This window comes from Budorcas taxicolor, chromosome 6, assembly GCF_023091745.1.
Source record: "Budorcas taxicolor isolate Tak-1 chromosome 6, Takin1.1, whole genome shotgun sequence".
Lineage (NCBI taxonomy): Eukaryota > Metazoa > Chordata > Mammalia > Artiodactyla > Bovidae > Budorcas > Budorcas taxicolor.
The window spans coordinates 93132320-93152271 of record NC_068915.1 but is presented as its reverse complement, the minus strand read 5'-3'; the positions used below and the strand labels follow the sequence as shown (position 1 = coordinate 93152271).

General features: G+C 39.7%; 1 protein-coding gene across 1 annotated transcript in view; it reads right to left on the bottom strand.

The window, feature by feature from the left end:
• The window catches only part of FRAS1 (Fraser extracellular matrix complex subunit 1), a 508994-nt gene that overhangs the window by 128415 nt on the left and 360627 nt on the right, over positions 1-19952 (bottom strand). The window contains exons 30-32 of the mRNA XM_052641724.1: positions 14650-14803; positions 7651-7829; positions 2498-2614 (exon numbers count right to left, since the gene is read on the bottom strand). Of these exons, the coding sequence (XP_052497684.1) occupies positions 2498-2614; positions 7651-7829; positions 14650-14803 (450 nt within the window). The remainder of the gene's footprint in view (positions 1-2497; positions 2615-7650; positions 7830-14649; positions 14804-19952) is intronic.

Below are 19952 nucleotides of genomic sequence, written 5' to 3'. Positions count from 1 at the left end.
AACTATAGTTCAATAAAAAATGAATACAGTCTGTATTATGTGATCACTCAATCTCCAATGTCTTCCATAGAACTTGGCATAAATTAGGGGTCCAAAAGCGTTTGTGACTGAATAACTGAATGAATGGAGAGGTAGATACTTACTCTCAAACACATACATGAATAAACCATATATGAATTTAGCATATGTATTCATAATGTGTCTACAAATATGTACAAAACTTGTGTGGCTAGGTGAACCCAAATCACTGAATTGAGAATGCACTTTTGTCACAGATTAGTTTGTATGTCCTACAGTAATGGCCCTAATTAATGTCAAAAGAAATATAAACCATGTATATTTTAAGAAATGAAATGATAGCCTGATCACATTTTATAGTAGGCTAATCTCTGTGATACACTAAATTACACAGGATAGACCTAACTTGAGACCCTCAAGGTTAAGTGTGTTTAAACATTGTTAGAGGTTCCCAGCCACAGAGCGGGAATGACGCCATCTTTGTGGCTCCTGGCCCATTTATTTTCCCTTCAAAACTCAAAATAACACTGCATTAGCATTTGGCAAGAAATGTGCATGCACATTTTCTTTACACTTTAGAGAAAATTCTGATCCAAGTTCCTCTAGTCAGAATGATGAATTATAGACTTTATAGTGTTGCTGAATTATGATTTCTTTAAATTATGGTTTACGGTGGAAATTCCTACACCAGCTATTCATTAAATACTTTCTGTTTCCCCTTTTATGTCTCTGTCACGTTCCGGACCCATAATTTCTAAAACCCTACCTGCTGTCTTTGTTGCGATTCAGGGCTGCTATACCACTTTGGAGTGTAATTATGTGGACGCTAACTAAAACGTGGATCTCTGATGATTCATTGACAAGGACTTCGTGCTTGTGGCTCTGTCTAGAAGAGGGGTGGGTTCTGGCATTACATGTCCTGTAGATATAGGGTTATGGTGGAACTGCTAATTGTCTGAACTAAGCTTCATGTACTAATTTAGCTGTCACCTTGTTTCAAACTTTTCCATGAGTCCACACTCCTTCCCACACAAAGCCCCTCTGTGATCCAGCTCACAGACCTCCACACCCCCAGTCTCCTCTGCCTCTCTTATGTCCCCAGTCCTATTGAACTGTTGGCAATTTTCCCAACAATCATATTGTCTCTCTCCTCTGGGTCTTCATATGTGTTCTTTCTATGCTTGGTGATGCCCTTTGCCTTCACCCCTCAAATCCTTCCAACCTGTCCCCCCATCCCCAGACTTTTTGAATATTTTCTACTTGTCTTTCTGGAGTCAGCATAGACATCACTTTTACCAGGATACTTTTATAATAGAAGTGAAAGTTGCTCAGTCGTGCCCAATTCTTTGTGACCCCATGGACTGTATAGTCCATGGAATTCTCCAAGCCAGAATATTGGAGCGGGTAGCCTTTCCCTTCTTCAAGCGGTCTCCCCAACCCAGGGATCAAACCCAGGTCTCTCGCATTGCAGGTGGATTCTTTACCAGCTGAGCCACAAGTGAAACCCAGGAATACTAGAGTGGGTAGCCTATCCCTTTTCCAGCGGATCTTCCCGACACAGGAATCAAACTGGGGTCTCCTACATTAAAGACGGATTCTTTACCAACTAAGCTATCAGGGAAGCCCTGATAAGCCCTGATATTTCTTTTATAATAGAAAACTACTAACAGGACTTTTAAAACAAAGAATAGTTTCTCCAGCTAGGTAGAGCTCTAAACTGGCTAAACATTTATACCCAAATAGCAATCATCATATGGATATAAGCCTGAAAATCCATTCAGGTATTCAATGAGTACCTAGTGGCTCAGTGGTAAAGAACCTGCCTGCCAATTCAGGAGATGCGGGTTTGATCCCCAGGTAGGGAAGTTCCCCTGGAGGAAGAAATGGCAACCTACCCCTGAATTCTTGCTGGATAATCCCATGGACAGAGGAGCCTGTCAGGCTACCATCCAAGGGATTGCAAAGAGTTGGGCATGACTTAGCAATTGAACAACACCACTCAGGGAGTGGGCCCATGATTGGGATGCTGCAAAAAGTTTAGCAGCAATGGATGGGAGGTTGGGGTAGATTTCATCTAATCTTCCTTTCACTCTGGTAATTTTAATTGCTTTTTCAAATCAATGAGAAATGTGTTCACAGGGCTGGCATGCATTGGTGACCCCAGAGTCTGTGTTCCAAGATAGGCATTAAGTCAAATCTCATCCAGGTGGCACTAGTGGTAAAAGCAAACTCGCTTGCCAACGCAGGAGACCTAAGAGACGCAGGTTCAATCCCTGGGTTGGGAAGATCCCCTGGAGGAGGGCATGGCAACCCACTCCAGCATCCGTGCTTAGAGAATCCCATGGACAGAGGAGCCTGGCAGGTTGCAGATCACAGAGTCACAAAGAGTTGGACATGACTGAAATGACTTAGCACGCACGTAGAATGCATCAGCCCACCTCCTCCAAGCAAAAACCATGAGCGCTCCCACCCAACTCACTGTCATGTGGAGAGAAGATCCTGGAAAGTGTTGGGGTGCTTCTGGAGTGTGAGGTAAGATGGCAATGTTGAACAGGCGGCTCTCCAGATGGGCGTGAGCCTCTGTGGCGCTGGACACCTGCAAAGAGATGCCATGCTGGTAAGACTCTGATGGGCAGAGTAGTTTGCCCTTGTTTACTTTTTCCCTTTTGAACCATCTGTCTTTGAATTCTATATGCTCCTGCATTACAATCTTTGTTCTGCTCTTCATATTTTAAGATTCATTTAAAATAAACATTTTAGGCAATTCTAAAGTTGCAGGAAAGTATAAATATGGAATAAAAACCATCAAGAATTTCACTACTGATAAATAGTAATGAATATACCATTGCATTTCAATTTAATCTTTTTGCTATGCATATGTGAATCTTTATATATAAGTATATATTCTAAATATTTACTTAATATTATATTTTGCTATATCATTAAACATTCTTGAAAACATAATTTTGATAGCCACATAATGTCTTATTATGAATGTATACAACACATTACATAAGTGATGTTTGTTCCACTTTAATCTTTACCTAGTGCAGATATCTACAATTAGATTATAAATGCTAAATCCCAGCCTCATCACTGCAAGGTTAAAAGCATTTACATTTAGGGTAGTGGTCACAAGGTCAATTTCCTCCTGTTTCAAACATACTGAAAAATGATGGTTTGCCCATGCAATCTCTCCCTTCCTCGGTGCAACCTACCCACTCCATTAAACTTGCCTTCTTTCTTTATTCCTTGTGCTTGTTAGAAGAATTGGTCAGGCCCAAGTGGCCATGTGGATTTGCATTCAGGTGGATCTGGTGGTAAAGAACCTGCCTGCCAACGTGGGAGACATAAGACTAGGTTTGATCTCTGGGTGGGGAAGATCCCCTAGAAGAGGAAATGGCAACCCACTCCAGTATTCTTGCTTGGAAAATCCCATGGACACAGGAGCCTTCTGGGCTACAGTCCATGGGGTTGCAAAGAGTCGGACACAACTGAAGCGAATGAGCATGCACACACACATACGAGAAGGGGCAGGGTTTTGTAAATCCTGAGAAAAAGGCAGAACAGCAGCCCTTTCTTTATGTCTTCTAGTTACATCCTACAGGAAAGCTGACTTCTCTGCAGAGCTCAAGTTGCAGAATATCCACATTTCCAAGAAGACATATGCAAGACATTTCCAAGAAGACATAGTGTCGCCATAAATAATATTAACAACAACAGCTTAGCGACTTAGCGACAGAGCATTGATCAAAGCCTCAGCACCGTACAAGCTACTTTTCAAAAGTTTCTTTACTGAATACCCACCAAGTAGATATTATTATCTCCTTTTTTACAGACGATGAAACTGAAAGTCAAAAAGTTATAGGTGTCAAGGTCAAAAGCCACTAAGGAGCAGTATTTAAAACTAGGTCAGTGGGTTCCTGATCTTCCTATTGACACGGCGACTCAATTTGGAAGCTTTAGGGAATTAGGACAGAGGAAGATACGTTCTCCTATCTCTTGAAGAAAAGGAATGGAACTCTGCAGGTAGTGAGGTGTGAGCAATTTTAACTTCCCTAGCAAAGATCCTGCTATAAAATATTTTGGTCCTTTTTAAACCACATCCCCTGAGGCTGTGTCAACATGCTCTGAATAAGCCAAAAACCAGGGCTCCTTCCCTGGCCAAAAATGTGCCTGCTTTCTTCTCACTACGCCATGCTCTAATTTTTTCACACCATTCGCATTGCATAAATCCCAAGTCTTAGATGCAAAGTAACAGATGGACTGCGTTGACGGCTCATGACAGCATATCAACATTAAAATGAAATTAAATCCATGCAACTCATTGTATTGCATTTTCTGCTTGAAAGGGAAGAAAGGGACAAAGACAAGAACCATTAGAACAGCATCTTTTTTTAGATAGTTTAAAATCCCAAGGGACACTAAAATGATGAATGGGAAAAGTTGCTAACCATTTATTTTAGCACATAGCTAGAGTCTGTGTCACTTCACACCAAAATATGAGGTAAGCCTATCATATAATGAGACTTTAAAAACATACACACCAAAGCTTCCACATGCAAGAGAATATGATCTGAGAGAGTTGTTTCATACTTGGAATAAGGATGTTGTCAGTATTCAAAATGCACTTATTGGAAAGCCTTCACAAAACATGTAAGAAAACTGCGCTTGTTACTTCATAATTCGTCCTTGTTTTAACCAAAAATAACACTACTCTTCTTTCTACCAGATGTGAGTCAGCATGACTTTTGTCTATTGGGTTATATTTTAAAATTCACTTCCCAAGGATGATACATTGTCATTATTGAAGATATTCTAAAGAATATTCCACAGAGTTTGAAGGAGATTTCAGGTAAGCCTTTAAAATACATTTTGTGCAAAACGTATGAAGATTCTCCAAAGGGAACCATTTTCTAAGTAATGATGTTTTAGGTCTTAAACTCAAGTGAATTTGTTTTCCAAAAATCAATAACTTTTGCTATTTTATTATAACCTACTTAGTAACCAACTTGCAAAAGCAATCAAATATCATGTTAGCAGGTGCTGAGAATCTCTTTCCAGGGAAATGCTCCATATTGATGATGTTCTTCATATTGATGCCTATGAAGGCAAAGGCAGGTCTGAGGATTCTAGTTTGCTGAGGTGACTCCTTTTGATTGAGGTCTTTGCCTCTGTTCTGACTCATTACCTGAGGACTGCTGAGTCCCCAGCTGCTAAAATTGAAATATTAACTTGGGCAAAGGGCACGTCATGTTTGCGCACTCACTGGACATTCAGTGTGCTCAGTGTAATCTAATTTTAATGATTTCCAGGTTTATTTCAGGCAGCTCTCTGGAAAAGCACATTTTTTTACACAATATAAATCGGAAGATGAAGATATGTGCACCAGGCATCAGGAACAGAATGGATGATAATATTTTTAAACACTCTATTTTGCATTGGGGTATACCCAATTAACAATGTTGTGATAGTTTCAGGTGGACAGCAAAGGAGCTCAGCCATACATATGACGTGAAAGTGTCAGTTGCTCAGTCGTGTCTGACTCTTTGTGACCCCATGGACTGTAGTCTGCCAGGCTCCTCTGTCCATGGAATTCTCCAGGCAAGAATACTGGAGTGGGTTGCCATTTCTTCTCCAGGGAATCTTCTTGACTCAGGGATCCAGCCTGAGTCTCCTGTATTGCAGACGGATTCTTTACTGTCTGAGCCATCAGGGACAAATATGTATTCATTCTCTTGCAGAGTCCTCTCCCATCCAAGCTGCCACATAACAATGAGCAGAGTTCCCTGTGCTAAACAGTAGGACCTTGCTGCTTATTAGTATGGAAAATAATTTTAACATGGTGAGCTGTAATGATAGTTTATCCCCAACTGGATTCCTAGACAAAGGAAATGGGCTCAGATTTAGCAGGATTGTTAAGTTGCTTTGACTGATAACCATGAGAGCCTCTTTATATTTTCTCTGATGTGTTCCTAAATTCTTTTCTGTATCTGTGTTTAAAAGTTCTTTCTCATTCATACTTCCTCATTCCTCTGTATTTCTGTTCAATTATTCATTTCTGAATTGTCCTTGACAGAGGTTTCTCTAACTGTATGGGTCTTTCCAAAGATTCAGATTTTGTACTTATTTATCAAGTCTAGAATCTTATAATTAGTCAATTCCTCTTTTATGTCTATTGATGTTTTCCTTTTGCTTCTCTCATACTTCACTAGCTTCTTGAATTTAGTATTTAGCCCATTCATTTTCATGCTTTTCTGCTCAATAATAAGAGCTTAAGGCCATCAGTTTTCATCTGAGTATTACTTTGTCCACATCATTTAAGTTTTGATATGTTGTTTTCTCCTAATCAATATTTCTTAACAGTTTTAGAATTAGGAATTATTTAGAAATTCCAAATGGTTTGATTTTTTTACCCTTTTATTATTAATTTCTAATCATATTTCATAACAGAGAATGTGCCCAGTAAAATTTCTTGTTCTGTAATTTACTGACAGAATAAATTAAATCAGCCTTATGGTCTGGTTGCCACAGTTTGCTCAGGCTACTCTAACAAAAATACCATAGACTGGGTGGTTTCTAAATAATAGAAATGTAATTCTCACAGTTCTGGAGGCTGGAGGTCTGAAATCAGGGTACCAGTATGGCTGGGTTCTGGTGAGGGCCCGCTTCCGGGTTGTAGACTGTAGATTTTTCATCGAATCCCCATGGAGGGCAGCAGAGATTGGAAGCAAGCACTCATGTGACTCGTGTAAGTAAACTAATCCCATTCATGAGGGTACAACCCTCGTGTGTGTGTGTGTGTGTGTGTGTGTGTGTGTGTGTGTTAGTCCCTCAGTGATGTCTGACTCTTTGCAACCCCACAGACTGTAGCCCGCCAGGCTTCTCTGTCCATGGGATTTGCCAGGCAAGAATACTGGAGTGGATTGCCTTCTCCAGACAACCCTCATGACCTCATCTAATTCTAATCAGAGGCACTACCTCCATATACCATCACATAGATGGGTAAGATTTCAACAAACTAACTTCAGTTGGACACTTTCAGTCTACAGCACTGGTATTTGACTAATCTTAATAAATGATAGTCACACACCCTTACACAGTAATAGGCAGTATTCTAAATGCTTTATCTGTATTAACTCATTAAATCCTTACAATTCATTAAATCCGTACAATCCTATTTTACAGATGAGAAAACTGAAGTTCAAGGATTTCGCCCAAGTAATTTTTTCAAAGCTAGTACATGGCAGAAGTAAAACATAAACCCAATGAGTTTGGCTGCTAAACCCATGACCTTATCATAAGATGGTAAATGTTTCAAAAACATTTGCAAAAAGAAAATAAGATTTTTTTTCTCCATATGGCATTTTAACATTTTGAAAATACGTTTTGCCAAACATTTTAGCAATTATCTATTATAAATCTCTTTGCTATGAAATGATGTAGAGATCATAAGGCTGAATTGGCAAATTAATTAAAAATAAATCTCTTGATGCTACTAGTTACATTTTTTTCCCCTCCCAAATGTGACTTGCAGGCAATCATAGAAAATGACTTGGATCATCTATAAATAAGGGTGAAGATTTTCATCAGACCATCCAGATATCAGAAAATTCAGGAAGCAGATGGTACCTGAAAGCGGAAGGAGTCACTCTGGGCTGGGACCCCTGAGTGCCTATACCACACGATACCTTCGTTGATATCTTGCTGGGTGAAGGTGCTGGTGGGAGTTGCTGTCCTCCCATCAGGCAAGTGCTGCCCTCCATCTGCAGGGCTGTCTGCAGGCATATTAACCAGAAGGACCACATCCCCTAAGAAAAACACATAGTTAGTGAGGACCCTGGGAGAGGGAAAAGTCAATCAGAACTCTCATCTCCTTCTCTATCACTTTTTTTTTTTAACAGAAAAGATATGGTACACTTCATTTTTATCTAAGGCGAAGGAAAAGACATAAACACAGAACTCAGTAGGTGTCATCAGAACCACCTTTAGACAAAAAATACCCAGTCTTTCAGTTAAAAGAGCTAAAAGCTATTCAAGGGCAATTCATGTATGAAGTTACTGACTTGTATCTATTAAAATTATATAAGAAGATTCTAACAGCCGTGAGCATTCCAAATACTGGGCATTGAATAGATTCATTTCTACCCACAACTTTCTATGAACAGAAGATGCTTTCTAACCAGGAAACTTTTGGTGTAAACAAAAGGGGAAACTAGAAAAAAATCAGGAAGAGTTCTATACAATGAAAACAATAATAGCTAATACTGGAATGCATACGACAGGTTCTGCATGAAGCACATCGCATAGTGGTTCAAACCCCGCTCCACCACATAGAGGTGGGAGAGCTTACTTACATACTGTAAGTCTCTGTCCCTCACTAGTGAAAACAGAGTCATAGCACATACTTCACAGGTGCTTAAAAAGAATGTTGGTTATCCTTACCACTGTGTTACTGAATCCTCCTGAAGATGCTATTATCATCTGCATTTTAAAGACAAAGTAATCTGTCTTTAAACTCAGAAAAGTTCAAGAATTTGTTTGAGGTCATGCAGATCCGAAGTGGAGGAGCTGGGATTTGAATCCGAAGCTCATTTTCCTAGTCATGAAACTCTATTACCCATCATGATTATTTTATGTTCACAGACCAACATTTACCTTGATAAATAACTGATCATGTTTTTTCCTCCTCGACTCTCTAAACTTTATTAGAATTGAAGTAATGAAATCTACATCTAAACACCACCACCAACAACACCAATCTGTTTCTATTGTTTGTTCTTCACTGGGAGCTACTATTTTCTTAAAGTGAGACTGCAAATTCAGAAGTGTTATAGAAACAATCAAAATTTCACAAGGAGAATGTTCCTTCAAGTGAAGCCCAAGAAAAAAGAATGGATGAGGTTTAGGAGGGAGGGGACATGGGTGTACCTAGGGCTGATTCTTGTTGATGTTTGACAGAAAACAACAAAATTCTGTAAAGCAAGTATCCTTCAATTAAATAATAAATAAAAAAAACAGAAGACACATTCTTGTGAAAATGAATCTAATAGTAAATCTGAAAGAAGCCTCTCTACCACTCTGATATGAAGAGGGAGAGAAGAGTGTGTGTGTGTGTCTGTGTCTGTGTGTATGTGTGTGTGTGAGAGAGAGAGAGAGAGAGAGAGACAGAGAAACTGTACATATCTTTTAAATGTTCTGTAGAAAAAAAAACAGATCTTAGTGTATGAGACATATTGGGCAATTAACAGTACACTTTGATTATCTTAGAGAAATTAGTTTTCTTTCTCAACAGAAATACTGATTCTAATATTAATATGCACTAAATTCAAGTTGAAAATGAACATAATATCCTAGATAGTGATGAAATACTGAAGTAATGGAAAAACAATATTCTTATTAAAATAATCATGTGTAGAATCAACTCACTCTATTTCTTTCTTGGACTGTTTCTCATTTGTACCTAAGTCACAAATTCCATTATCCATCTCTTGCTGGTTCAACTTCTGTTCATAAGACCTTGTTAATAAACATGCTTTCCCAGGATGTGGACTGCTTATGAATGTGGGTAGTTGCAAAATATTCTGAGAGGAGATTTCCACAATGAAATTATGGAGAATAGAAAAATATCTAAAGATCAATTTCCTAGATATTCTGCTTTATAACAGGAAAGCTAATTAAGCAGGGTTTTCTTAACAAGTCCTAATGAAATAAACCTATTTTCCAGATTAAAAAAAACCCATTGCCCTACAATGCAGATTAACAAGAATCATAAGATATTGACTAATCCCATTAATTTCAACTCAGTAAACAGCCAGTGAGCACCTGCTAGGTGCTAACTGCTGTGGTCAGCCCTTTGGGATGGGGGACTCAAAGATCAGTAGGATGATGTTCCTGCCTCTGGAGATCAGCCCCAGAAGCAACTGGGAGCCACTGTGAGAGTTTCAGTAGGTTAATGGCAAGAACTGATTTTTAGTAGAACACAGAATGTATGTGAAAGTTCTGTGAAAGAGGCTGGATTTTAATTTAGAAAACCAATAACAACAGTAGCTAATATTTATGTGGACAGTTTGACCACTTACAAAATTGCAAAACCCAGATGAAATAAACTCAAGTAACAGAGGTAAGATCTGAAAGACATAAACAGATACTAGAATCATTAAAGAAGTGGAAGCAACCGAACTTAACAAGTGTGGCTGTAAAGGGTGAGAAAGAGGGAGGAATCAGATAATCCCCTATTAGTTTGGGTGATGAGTAAGGAAGCAAGGCCACTAATGGGATGAGCTGGTAGAAGAGAAGATGAGGAATTCAGCACTGGGTATGTGGAATCCAAGGTCTCTTTGTAACAAACCCACAAGTAGACAGGGAGAAATACTGATATTTTGTGGGGTTCACTCCTTCCAAGTGAGAGCTTTTGCATTGTAACTCATCTCTGCTTTTATCATAGTACGACAAAATACAAGATGATTCTTTAAATATATGAAAATCCAGGTTTAAAAACAGTCCAGGCTTAAAAAACAGAAAATGATATCTACTAGTGTTTTCTTTGATATTGAAGTCAATATTTTAACCAAGAATCTTGAAGGGAAAAGGTAATAAGCTTTAAGAATTAGAATCTCATTGGAATCACAATGAATTACTTTGGGGTTGAGATAATTTGCATTTAAGTTTCCTTACACTATGCTAAATAACTTAGAGTTGGCAATGTAAGTCAGATTCTCTCTCAGATGATACTCAAGCTACTTCAATAAAACCATCTCATTTAATTTACTCTCAAATCTGCTAAAGGTACATATATTAATCAACTTGCCTAAACTTACATTTGAAAAAAGTGGTGAGTCTGAACGTAGGTCCTTTATGTGTATACTACATGAGCAATTTAAGGAAAGATATACCCATCTGAATGCAGAGTTCCAAAGACTAGTAAGGAGAGATAAGAAAGCCTTCTTAAGTGAACAATGCAAAGAAATAGAAGAAAACAATAGAATGGGAAAGACTAGAGGTCCCTTCAAGCAAATTAGAGATACCAAGGGAACATTTCATGCAAAGATGGGCTCGATAAAGGACAGAAATGGTATGGACCTAACAGAAGCAGAAGAGATTAAGAAGAGGTGGCCAGAATACACAAAACTGTACAAAAAAGGTGTTAAAGCTCAACTGGAACATTCCATTGTGATGAGGGAGTGCATAGTAGCTAGGGTGGCACTGAGGTAAGGGCTCCATAATTCACAAAACCAGGATAGATGGATGTAAGTAGATTTGTGTTAAGTGGGCTTCCACCTTTTTCCACTCTTGAATGGCTCCTAAGGGTAATGTGATTTGATTATTACCAGTGGGGAGCTCTGAACACACAGAAACAGGATTACGTTACTAGGAAGAAGTTAATTAAGGGAGTTATGGGAGAAAAGGGTCAAAATCAAGTCTGTATGGCATTTATCAAGCTGAAATGGCTTAAAAATCACCTCATTGAGCATTGTTCCATTTAATACTTTAACAGACTATTGGGATGGGATACCTTTAAGAAATTTAACTTCTCGATTGTTTTTATGATCAAGATAAAGGTAAAGAATTAAATACATTAAATGAGTCAAAGATTTTTAGAGCTGAAAAGACTTAAACATTGTCTAGCTTAAAATCAGTGGGTGAAATATGGCTAAGTTGAATAAGGTCTGTGAACTAATTAGTAACATTGTGCTGCTGCTGCTGCTAAGTCGCTTCAGTCCTGTCCGACTCTGTGCGACCCCATAGACGGCAGCCCACCAGGCTCCCCAGTCCCTGGGATTCTCCAGGCAAAAATACTGGAGTGAGTTGCCATTTCCTTCTCCAATGCATGCAAGTAAAAAGTGAAAGTGAAGTCGCTCAGTCGTGTCCGACTCTTTGCGATCCCATGGACTGCAGCCTACCAGGCTCCTCCATCCATGGGGTTTTCCAGGCAAGAGTACTGAAGTGGGGTGCCATTGCCTTCTCCTAGTAGCATTGTAGTAGTGCTGATTTACTGGGTTTGATTATTGTTCTATGGTGGTGGTGGTGCTGGTTTAATTGCTACGTCATGTCCAAATTTTTGCCACCCCATAGACTGTAGCCTGCCAGGCTCCTCTGTCCCTGGGATTTTCCAGGTAAGAATATGGAATGGGTTGCCATTTTCATCTCCAGGGGATACTCCCCACCCAGGGATAGAACCTGGGTCTCCTGCATGGCAGGCAGATTCTTTCCCAACTGAGCCACCAGGGAAGCCCATTGTTCTACAGTTATATAAGATGTTACTATTGGGGGAAGCAGTTAAAGCATATCCAAGAGCTTTTTTGCACTATTTTTGCAACTTTTCAGTAAGTCTAAAACTATTTTTAAGTAAAAATTTTAAAAATTATGTAGTTTCATCTTTCAAAGAAACCTATGGCTCAAGGGGGTCTACTTGCTTTCCTCAAGGTTATACATCCATAATAAACTACAGTCCAGCTAGACTGATTGTTTTATACTTTTGTCAATTATTGATTGGATTATGACCTTCAATGCCTTTGTGGACTCTAGAGTTATTCTTAAATAATACTAAGTTAATTTTTTCTTTACCAGAGAAAATACATAATTTTAAGAATCTGATAACCTGAGGAAAAGTGAATTATTATTTCTCTACTATTTATCACACCAAGCAATTTTAATGACTACAGTTTTCATTTTCAAGTAATTACTTATTTCTTTAAAAAAATCTGCCTGTTTGTTGTTTTTATTTTTTATAGCATTTTATCTCCTTACAGTTTTAGTTCCTTCTTCTGTGTTTTTAAATCTTTTAAAATATGCTTATTTCATAGTTTTTGTAAGCTAGTTCCTTCATTTGAAATTCTTTGGGTTTTAATCTTCTTGTTTGTTTTGGTTACGGTACTACAGATTGTTTCCTCATATGTTCTGTAATTGTGAATTCTAAGCTAATCTTCAGTGGTTTTATCTGTGAGAATCTGTGTGGTCTGGAGTTAAGAGTGGGCATTCCACAGTAGTTTCTACATTTTTCTGCAAGGGACCCAAGAAGTATCATTGGCCTGAGATCAATTTTCACATTATTGCTTCAGCTTTGGGTTTCTCAGACAATGCAAATGGTATAATAGAACTTTGGGTCTTCAGGAAAAACAGGCCTGAAGTTCTGAATTCTTAGTAGGCATTTTTTGTTCTACTCTGAGCCCTGGGAAACACTGGTAGTTTCTTTGCCATCTATCTGCGCTGGTGAGCTTCTTGTCTTAATTCCATCTTTCTGTCTCTGCATGGGCATTAAATCCCAAGCCCCCCGTGTTATTGAGACATATACAACCCGTCTCAGAGAAGACACGCCATCAGCTCCTGCCCAGGTTTGCAGTTCCTTCTGTTTCTTGCACCTGGAGATTCTTCTGTATCCTTGAGGGATCAGCTATGAGTGCCTTTTAGTTCTTCATCTTTTATCCATCATTTCTAGGTGATAATGATAGGTTATCACACTCTACTATCTGTCTGGAAGTGGAAGTAACAATGGAAAACTTAAGAGATGCTTTTATGTAAAGACTTTTTTTGTAAACAAAAAGAAAGTCACAAGAAGAAAGCAGGTGAGGGGGAATTTCTTAGTGGTCCAGTGATTAGGACTTGGCATTTTAACTGCTGGGGCCAGGTTCAGGTCCTGGGTGGGGAACTTTCACAAGCCAAGTGGCAAAAGAAAAAAAAAAAAAAATCAGTGATGGAAACAAGTTAGAGTTTAAGAACCTGAACTTTGACATTCAGTTCAGTTCAGTTCAGTCGCTCAGTCATGTCTGACTCTTTGCGACCCCATGAATTGCAGCACACCAGGCCTCCCTGTCCATCACCAACTCCCAGAGTTCACTCAGACTCACATCCATCAAGTCTGTGATGCCATCCAGCCATCTCATCCTCTGTCGTCCCCTTCTCCTCCTGCCTCCAATCCCTCCCAGCATCAGAGTCTTTTCCAGTGAGTCAACTCTTTGCATGAGGTGACCAAAGTACTGGAGTTTCGGCTTTAGCATCATTCCTTCCAAAGAAATCCCAGGGCTGATCTCCTTCAGAATGGACTGGTTGGATCTCCTTGCAGTCCAAGGGACTCTCAAGAGTCTTCTCCAACACCACAGTTCAAAAGCATCAATTCTTCGGTGCTCAGCCTTCTTCACAGTCCAACTCTCACATCCATGCATGACCACAGGAAAAACCATAGCCTTGACTAGACGGACCTTTGTTGGCAAAGTAAAGTCTCTGCTTTTCAACATGCTATCTAGGTTAGTCATAACTTTCCTTCCAAGGAGTAAGCGTCTGGTAGTAAAGTCTGGGTTAATTTAGCTCCCACCATCTATGAAGAAAGAGACCGTTTTTCACATTCCCACTGTGCTTTATCCTCACCCTCAAGTGCATTGGCTCTAAAGGGAAGTCGTTTTAAAACTTACCTTTTAGGTTTAAATATACTATGTTTACATTACTTAGCATACTACCTAGTACCTGATACGGACACAGTGTGATAGTGCTCTTTGATTATTCTTTCTTTAAAGGAGATGTGTTTGAAAGACAAGTTCATTGGAAACACAACCTAGCTGTGTGGTATCACACAGAAGCAAGTCCAAGACTGCTGAAAGCAATGATGAAATCATGACAAAGGAAAAAATAAGTTACCAAATTGGGGGTGGTCCTGTGTGATTTTGTAGATGATTTCTGCAGCACTGGCACCTGGAGCTTCTGCCTGTAAGATTCTGTTAGTAATCTGCAGCATCCCACCTTCTGGAACCCATACCATTGAATTGGCCAGAAGCCGAAGACCTTGATCATCCTAGAATAAAGAGAGAGTACAGCATTAGGTTCCCTGGTTCATATCCGGGTGTCCCCTTGGTGATTTTGGCTTGCCTGGTGGCTCAGTGGTAGAGAATTCGCCTGCCAGTGCAGGACATGAGGGTTCGATCCCTGGGTCAGGAGAAAGGAATGGAGAAGGAAATGGCAACCCAGTTCAATATTCCTGCCTGGAAAATCCAATGGACAGAGAAGCCTGGCAGGCTACAGTCCATGTAGTCACAAAAGAGTTGGCCGCAACTGAACAACAACAAAAAATAAGGTATCAGTCTTTAAAGATATAAGTTATTAGATCCTATTCCTGCTAAATGTTGTCTAAAAAGAGAGATTCATAGCTTTAGAGTCACACTGTGAACAATATGTATATGTGTAGATATATACACATGTAAGTATATAGGTAGGTAGGTATATATCCTGCTTTTTTCTTCTAATTTTTCATGAGCAAATAACTTGTATCATTTAGAAAGACTAAGTCTCTCCATTTCTTTATTTCATTTGTCCATCTAACTGTCCTTCCATCCTCCCCATCCACCTATATTCAACAACTATTCATTAAGCCTCTATTATATGCCAGATCTTTTGCTGGAGGACTGAGGTATATAAGCCTGGCTGAAATAAGACCTCAGTTTCAGAACCTACAGTCTAGCTGGGCAGATAGACATATAGTTAGGATGCATCACAAGTGAGGCTTCAGCAGGGCACCATGAGAGAATAAAGGAGACAGGAGATATCCTCTTTGGGGAAGGAATGTTCAGGAAGGCTTTCCTAGGGAAATGCCACTTAATTCTTGAATGACCGAAAAAGGCTTTTTCTAAGTGAATAAGAGAAACAGACTCCAGGAAGAGGGCCTAGTCTAAGCGAAGATATTAGCCAATGCAATGTGTTCTTAATAAACTATCCAAGTGTCCAGACAAGAAAAATTTAGGGAGCCAGGGGAAGCGAAAGTCGCTAAGTTGTGTTTGACTCTTTGTGACCCCATTGACTGTAGCCTGTCAGGCTCCTCTATCCATGGAATTCTCCAGGCAAGAATACTGGAGTGGGTTGCTATTTCTTCCTCCAGGGGATCTTCCTGACCCAGGGATGGGACCCTGGTCTGCCGCATTGCAGGCAGATTCTTTACCATCTGAGCCACCAGGGAAGCCCGAGCAAGGGGAGGGGATGAATAAAAAGTGAACTTAATGTTGGCTAGGAGAAGGTGGAAGCCGCACCGACAGTCTCACTTTAGCGTGTAGGCCCTGTAAAGTCAACATGAATCTTCAGGGAAGGAAGAGGATGATCAGGTCTGGGTTTTAGAGAACCTCCAACAGCAAGAGATGGTAGGGACTAGGGCTGGGATGAGTCTGGGGCTGCAGTAACCATTTAACACGTTCTTGTAAAGGCTTAGGTGAGAGAAGACAAAGGTGATTGCGGTGGGAATGAATAGTGTTTTTAATTTCTATCTCCTATACTTTAGAAAAAGAGGAACAGATTCTAGAACCACTGCAGAGGCCAAACTGATGGGCCTGGATGACTGATCGAAAGTGAAGCCCTTAGAAGCAGCAGTAGGGAACAGCTGACTGGTAGACATCACCTCGTTAGTGCTCCTGAGAAGGCAACCATTCTAATTGCTAAAGCTAATGTCATTAAGAAGTGCTGCCACTCCTGATTTGCAGGCGCACCCCTCTTCCAAGCTTCCTAATTGACATTTTCCACAGGATGGGATTAGTGAGACAGCCTGTGCTCTGGTTTCATTTTTCTTACTTTCACAATCGGTAAATCTGATATTTCAAAATAGGGCATTTCAGAAGGGATGTTATTTTAAATGACTGCTGTTTCAAATATGCCAATAAATAGGACGGAGCAAACAGCACGCCCAGGAGGAGAATATTCGCAACACAAGACAACAAGTATTCCTTTGCTGCCACTTGAATGAGAGCATTTGCCCCTCTCAGGACGTGGCCACAGACATTTTTACCACCATCACTGAGAAACTGAGTCAGTGCCCAGGAGAATGTGGTTGCTGTTGCCAACACACCTTCTATGTGATTGGTAATCAAGGGCAAAATCACACCTGAATTTTCACAATTCACATGGCATATTATTTATGAAAATATCAAGATACTCCCCAAACTTGGCATGTCACCTACCAGAATTCTGAGGGAAAGGGACCTATTAACTGTGTGTGTGTTGGTTGCTCAGTCATGTCTGACTCTTTGCAACCCCGTGGACTGTAGCCCGCCAAGCTCCTCTGTCCATGGGATTCTCCAGGCAAGAATACTGCAGTGGGTTTACATTTCCTTCTCCACTATTAACTCTAGCAGTTTTATATAACATAATAATTACTTGAACCCAGGAATATTAATTGCTAGAAATCTTTCTAATAGCACCAGCCTCATCACACCTGATTGTGTGATGGAGATCAGTTACACACCAACCACCATTTTCTTGGACTGATGAGTAGTATGGTTTTTCACATTCCAAACAAGTAAATAAGCACTGTGCCCTGAATGCATATCCCCAGATCTTTCTTCTACTGCATTTCTATATTGACTACACTTTATCAATTCAATTCTTTGTAACTCCTGTCTGAGTGTCAGTTTTTAAAAAACAGTTCTTTTTGCAACTCAGTGTTCAGAAACCAGCACCATCTGGAAGCCTCTTACAATTTCAGTCTCTCAGGCCCCATCCCAGACATTCTGAAGTAGAATCGTCATTTGAATTTTTTTACTAGTTTTATTGAAGTATATTTGACAAAGAAAAATTGTATATATTTAAAATATATAACTTCCCTGGTGGCTTAAAAGCAAAGAATCTACCTGCAATGCAGCAGATCTGGGTTCAGCCTCTGGGTTGGGAAGATCCCCTGGAGGAGGGCATGGCAACCCACACCAGTATTCTTGCCTGGAAAATACTATGGACAGAAGAGCCTGGCAGGCTATAGTTCATGGGGCCACAAAAGTCAGACACAACTGAGCAACTAACACTTAGTTACTTAAGGTATATAACGTGATGTTTTGTTGTATGTATAAATTGTGAAATGATGAACACAATCAAGCTAATTAAACCTTCCACCACCTCACAGAGTTATAGACTTTTGTGTATGATGAAAACACTGAAAATCAACTCTCTTAGCAAATATACAATACAGAATTCTTAAGTATAATCACCATGCTATACGTTAGATCTACAGAATCATTCATCACTTATGACATAATCTTTCTGCTCTTTGATCAACATCTCCTGGTTTCCCCCACTCCTAGCAGCCATCATTTTACACTGTTTTTATGAATTCGAATTCTTTAGATTACAAATGTGAGATAGTGCAGTCTACATGGGCTTCCCTTGTGGCTCGGCTGGTAAAGACTCTGCCTGCAATGGAAGAGACCTGGCTTTGATCCCTGGGTTGAGATGATTGCCTGGAGAAGGGAAAGGCTACCTACCCCAGTATTTTGGCCTGGAGAATTCCATGAACTGTATATTTCATGGGGTTGCAAAGAGTTGGACATGAATGAGCAACTTTCACTTTCAGCTTATTTTATAAGCTCGTGTCTGCAGTCACAAATGACAGCATTTCTTTTCTTTTTAAAGGCTGAGTAACATTCCATTGCATATACAACCACATTTCCTTTATCCATTCATCCACACTTAGGTTGTTTTTATATCGTGGCTATTGTAAATAGTCCTGCAATAAACATGGGAGTGCAGATATCTCTTTGAGCCACTGACTTCATTTCCTTTGGACATATATCCAGAAATGGGATTGCTGGATTATACAGTAATTCTATTTTTAACTTTTTAAGGAACATCCATACTGTTTTCCACAGCAGCTGTACCAACTCAGAATTCCACCAACAGTGTATAAAGGTTCCCTTTTCTCCATACCTTAACCAATACTTGTTATTTGTGTCTTTTTGTGAACAGCCTTCTAACAGATGTAAGATGATATCTCATTGTGGTTTTGATTTGTCTTTTCCTAATTACTGATTTTGAGCCCCTTTTCATGCATCTTTTGGCCATTTGTATGTCTTCTCTGAAAAATGTCTATGGACCTTCTTAGCTCCTTTTTAAATTATTTTTTTAAGCTATTGAGTTGAGTTCCTTGTATATTTTAAATATTAACCCCTTATTGGATAGATGTTTTCAAAATTTTCTCCCATTCTTTACTTTGCCTTTTCATTTTGTTGATGGTTTCCTTTGGGCACAGCATTTTAGTCCCACTTATGTTTTAATAAAATCCCCAGGAGATATGGAATCATGCTAAAGTGTGAGAAGTCTGGCCCAAGGACAGAGATCACAATGGGTTTAGAATGCTTCTCCCAAACTCCATAGACAAGCCTTTAAGAATATTTACGTTTATAACAGAGTAATACATATGCCTCTGTTCTGGAACTGTTTGTTGACAGTACCTAAGAAGAAATGGACAATCATCCAAGGAAAAGAAGTATAATTCTTCCCATTTATTATGATGAAGATGATTTTGTCAGTTGCTTTCTTTTGGGGTAGGGTCCAGGGAAGATTCAGGAAGAAAAGAATAGAAGTCTGTGCACCATCTTTTTCTATAGCTAACATGTCCTAAACAAATTTGAATCTACTTTCCCCAGTGGTTCTGACATTTTGCAATTTCTTTATCTCCTTATACAGGCACACCTTGGAGATACTGTGGATTTGGTTCCAGACCACTGCAATAAAGGAAATATTGCAATAAAATGAGTCACACAATTTTTTTGGTTTCCCGGTACATGTATAATTATGATGTACCTTATGGGGCTTCCCTGGTGTCTCAGATGGTAAAGAATATGCCTGCAATGCAGGAGACTTAGGTTCGATGCCTGAGTCAGGGAGATTCCCCCTGGAGAAGGAAATGGCAACCCACTCCAGTATTCTTGCCTGGAGAATTCCATGGACACAGGAGCCTGGCAGGCTATGGTCCATGGGGTTGCAAAGAGTTGGACATGACTAAGCAACTAACACTTTCACTGTACATGATACTGCTGCTGCTAAGTCACTTCAGTCGTGTCCGACTCTGTGCGACCCCATAGACAGCAGCCCACCAGGCTCCCCTGTCCCTGGGATTCTCCAGGCAAGAACACTGGAGTGGGTTGCCATTTCCTTCTCCAATGCATGAAAGTGAAAAGTGAAAGTGAAAGTGAAGT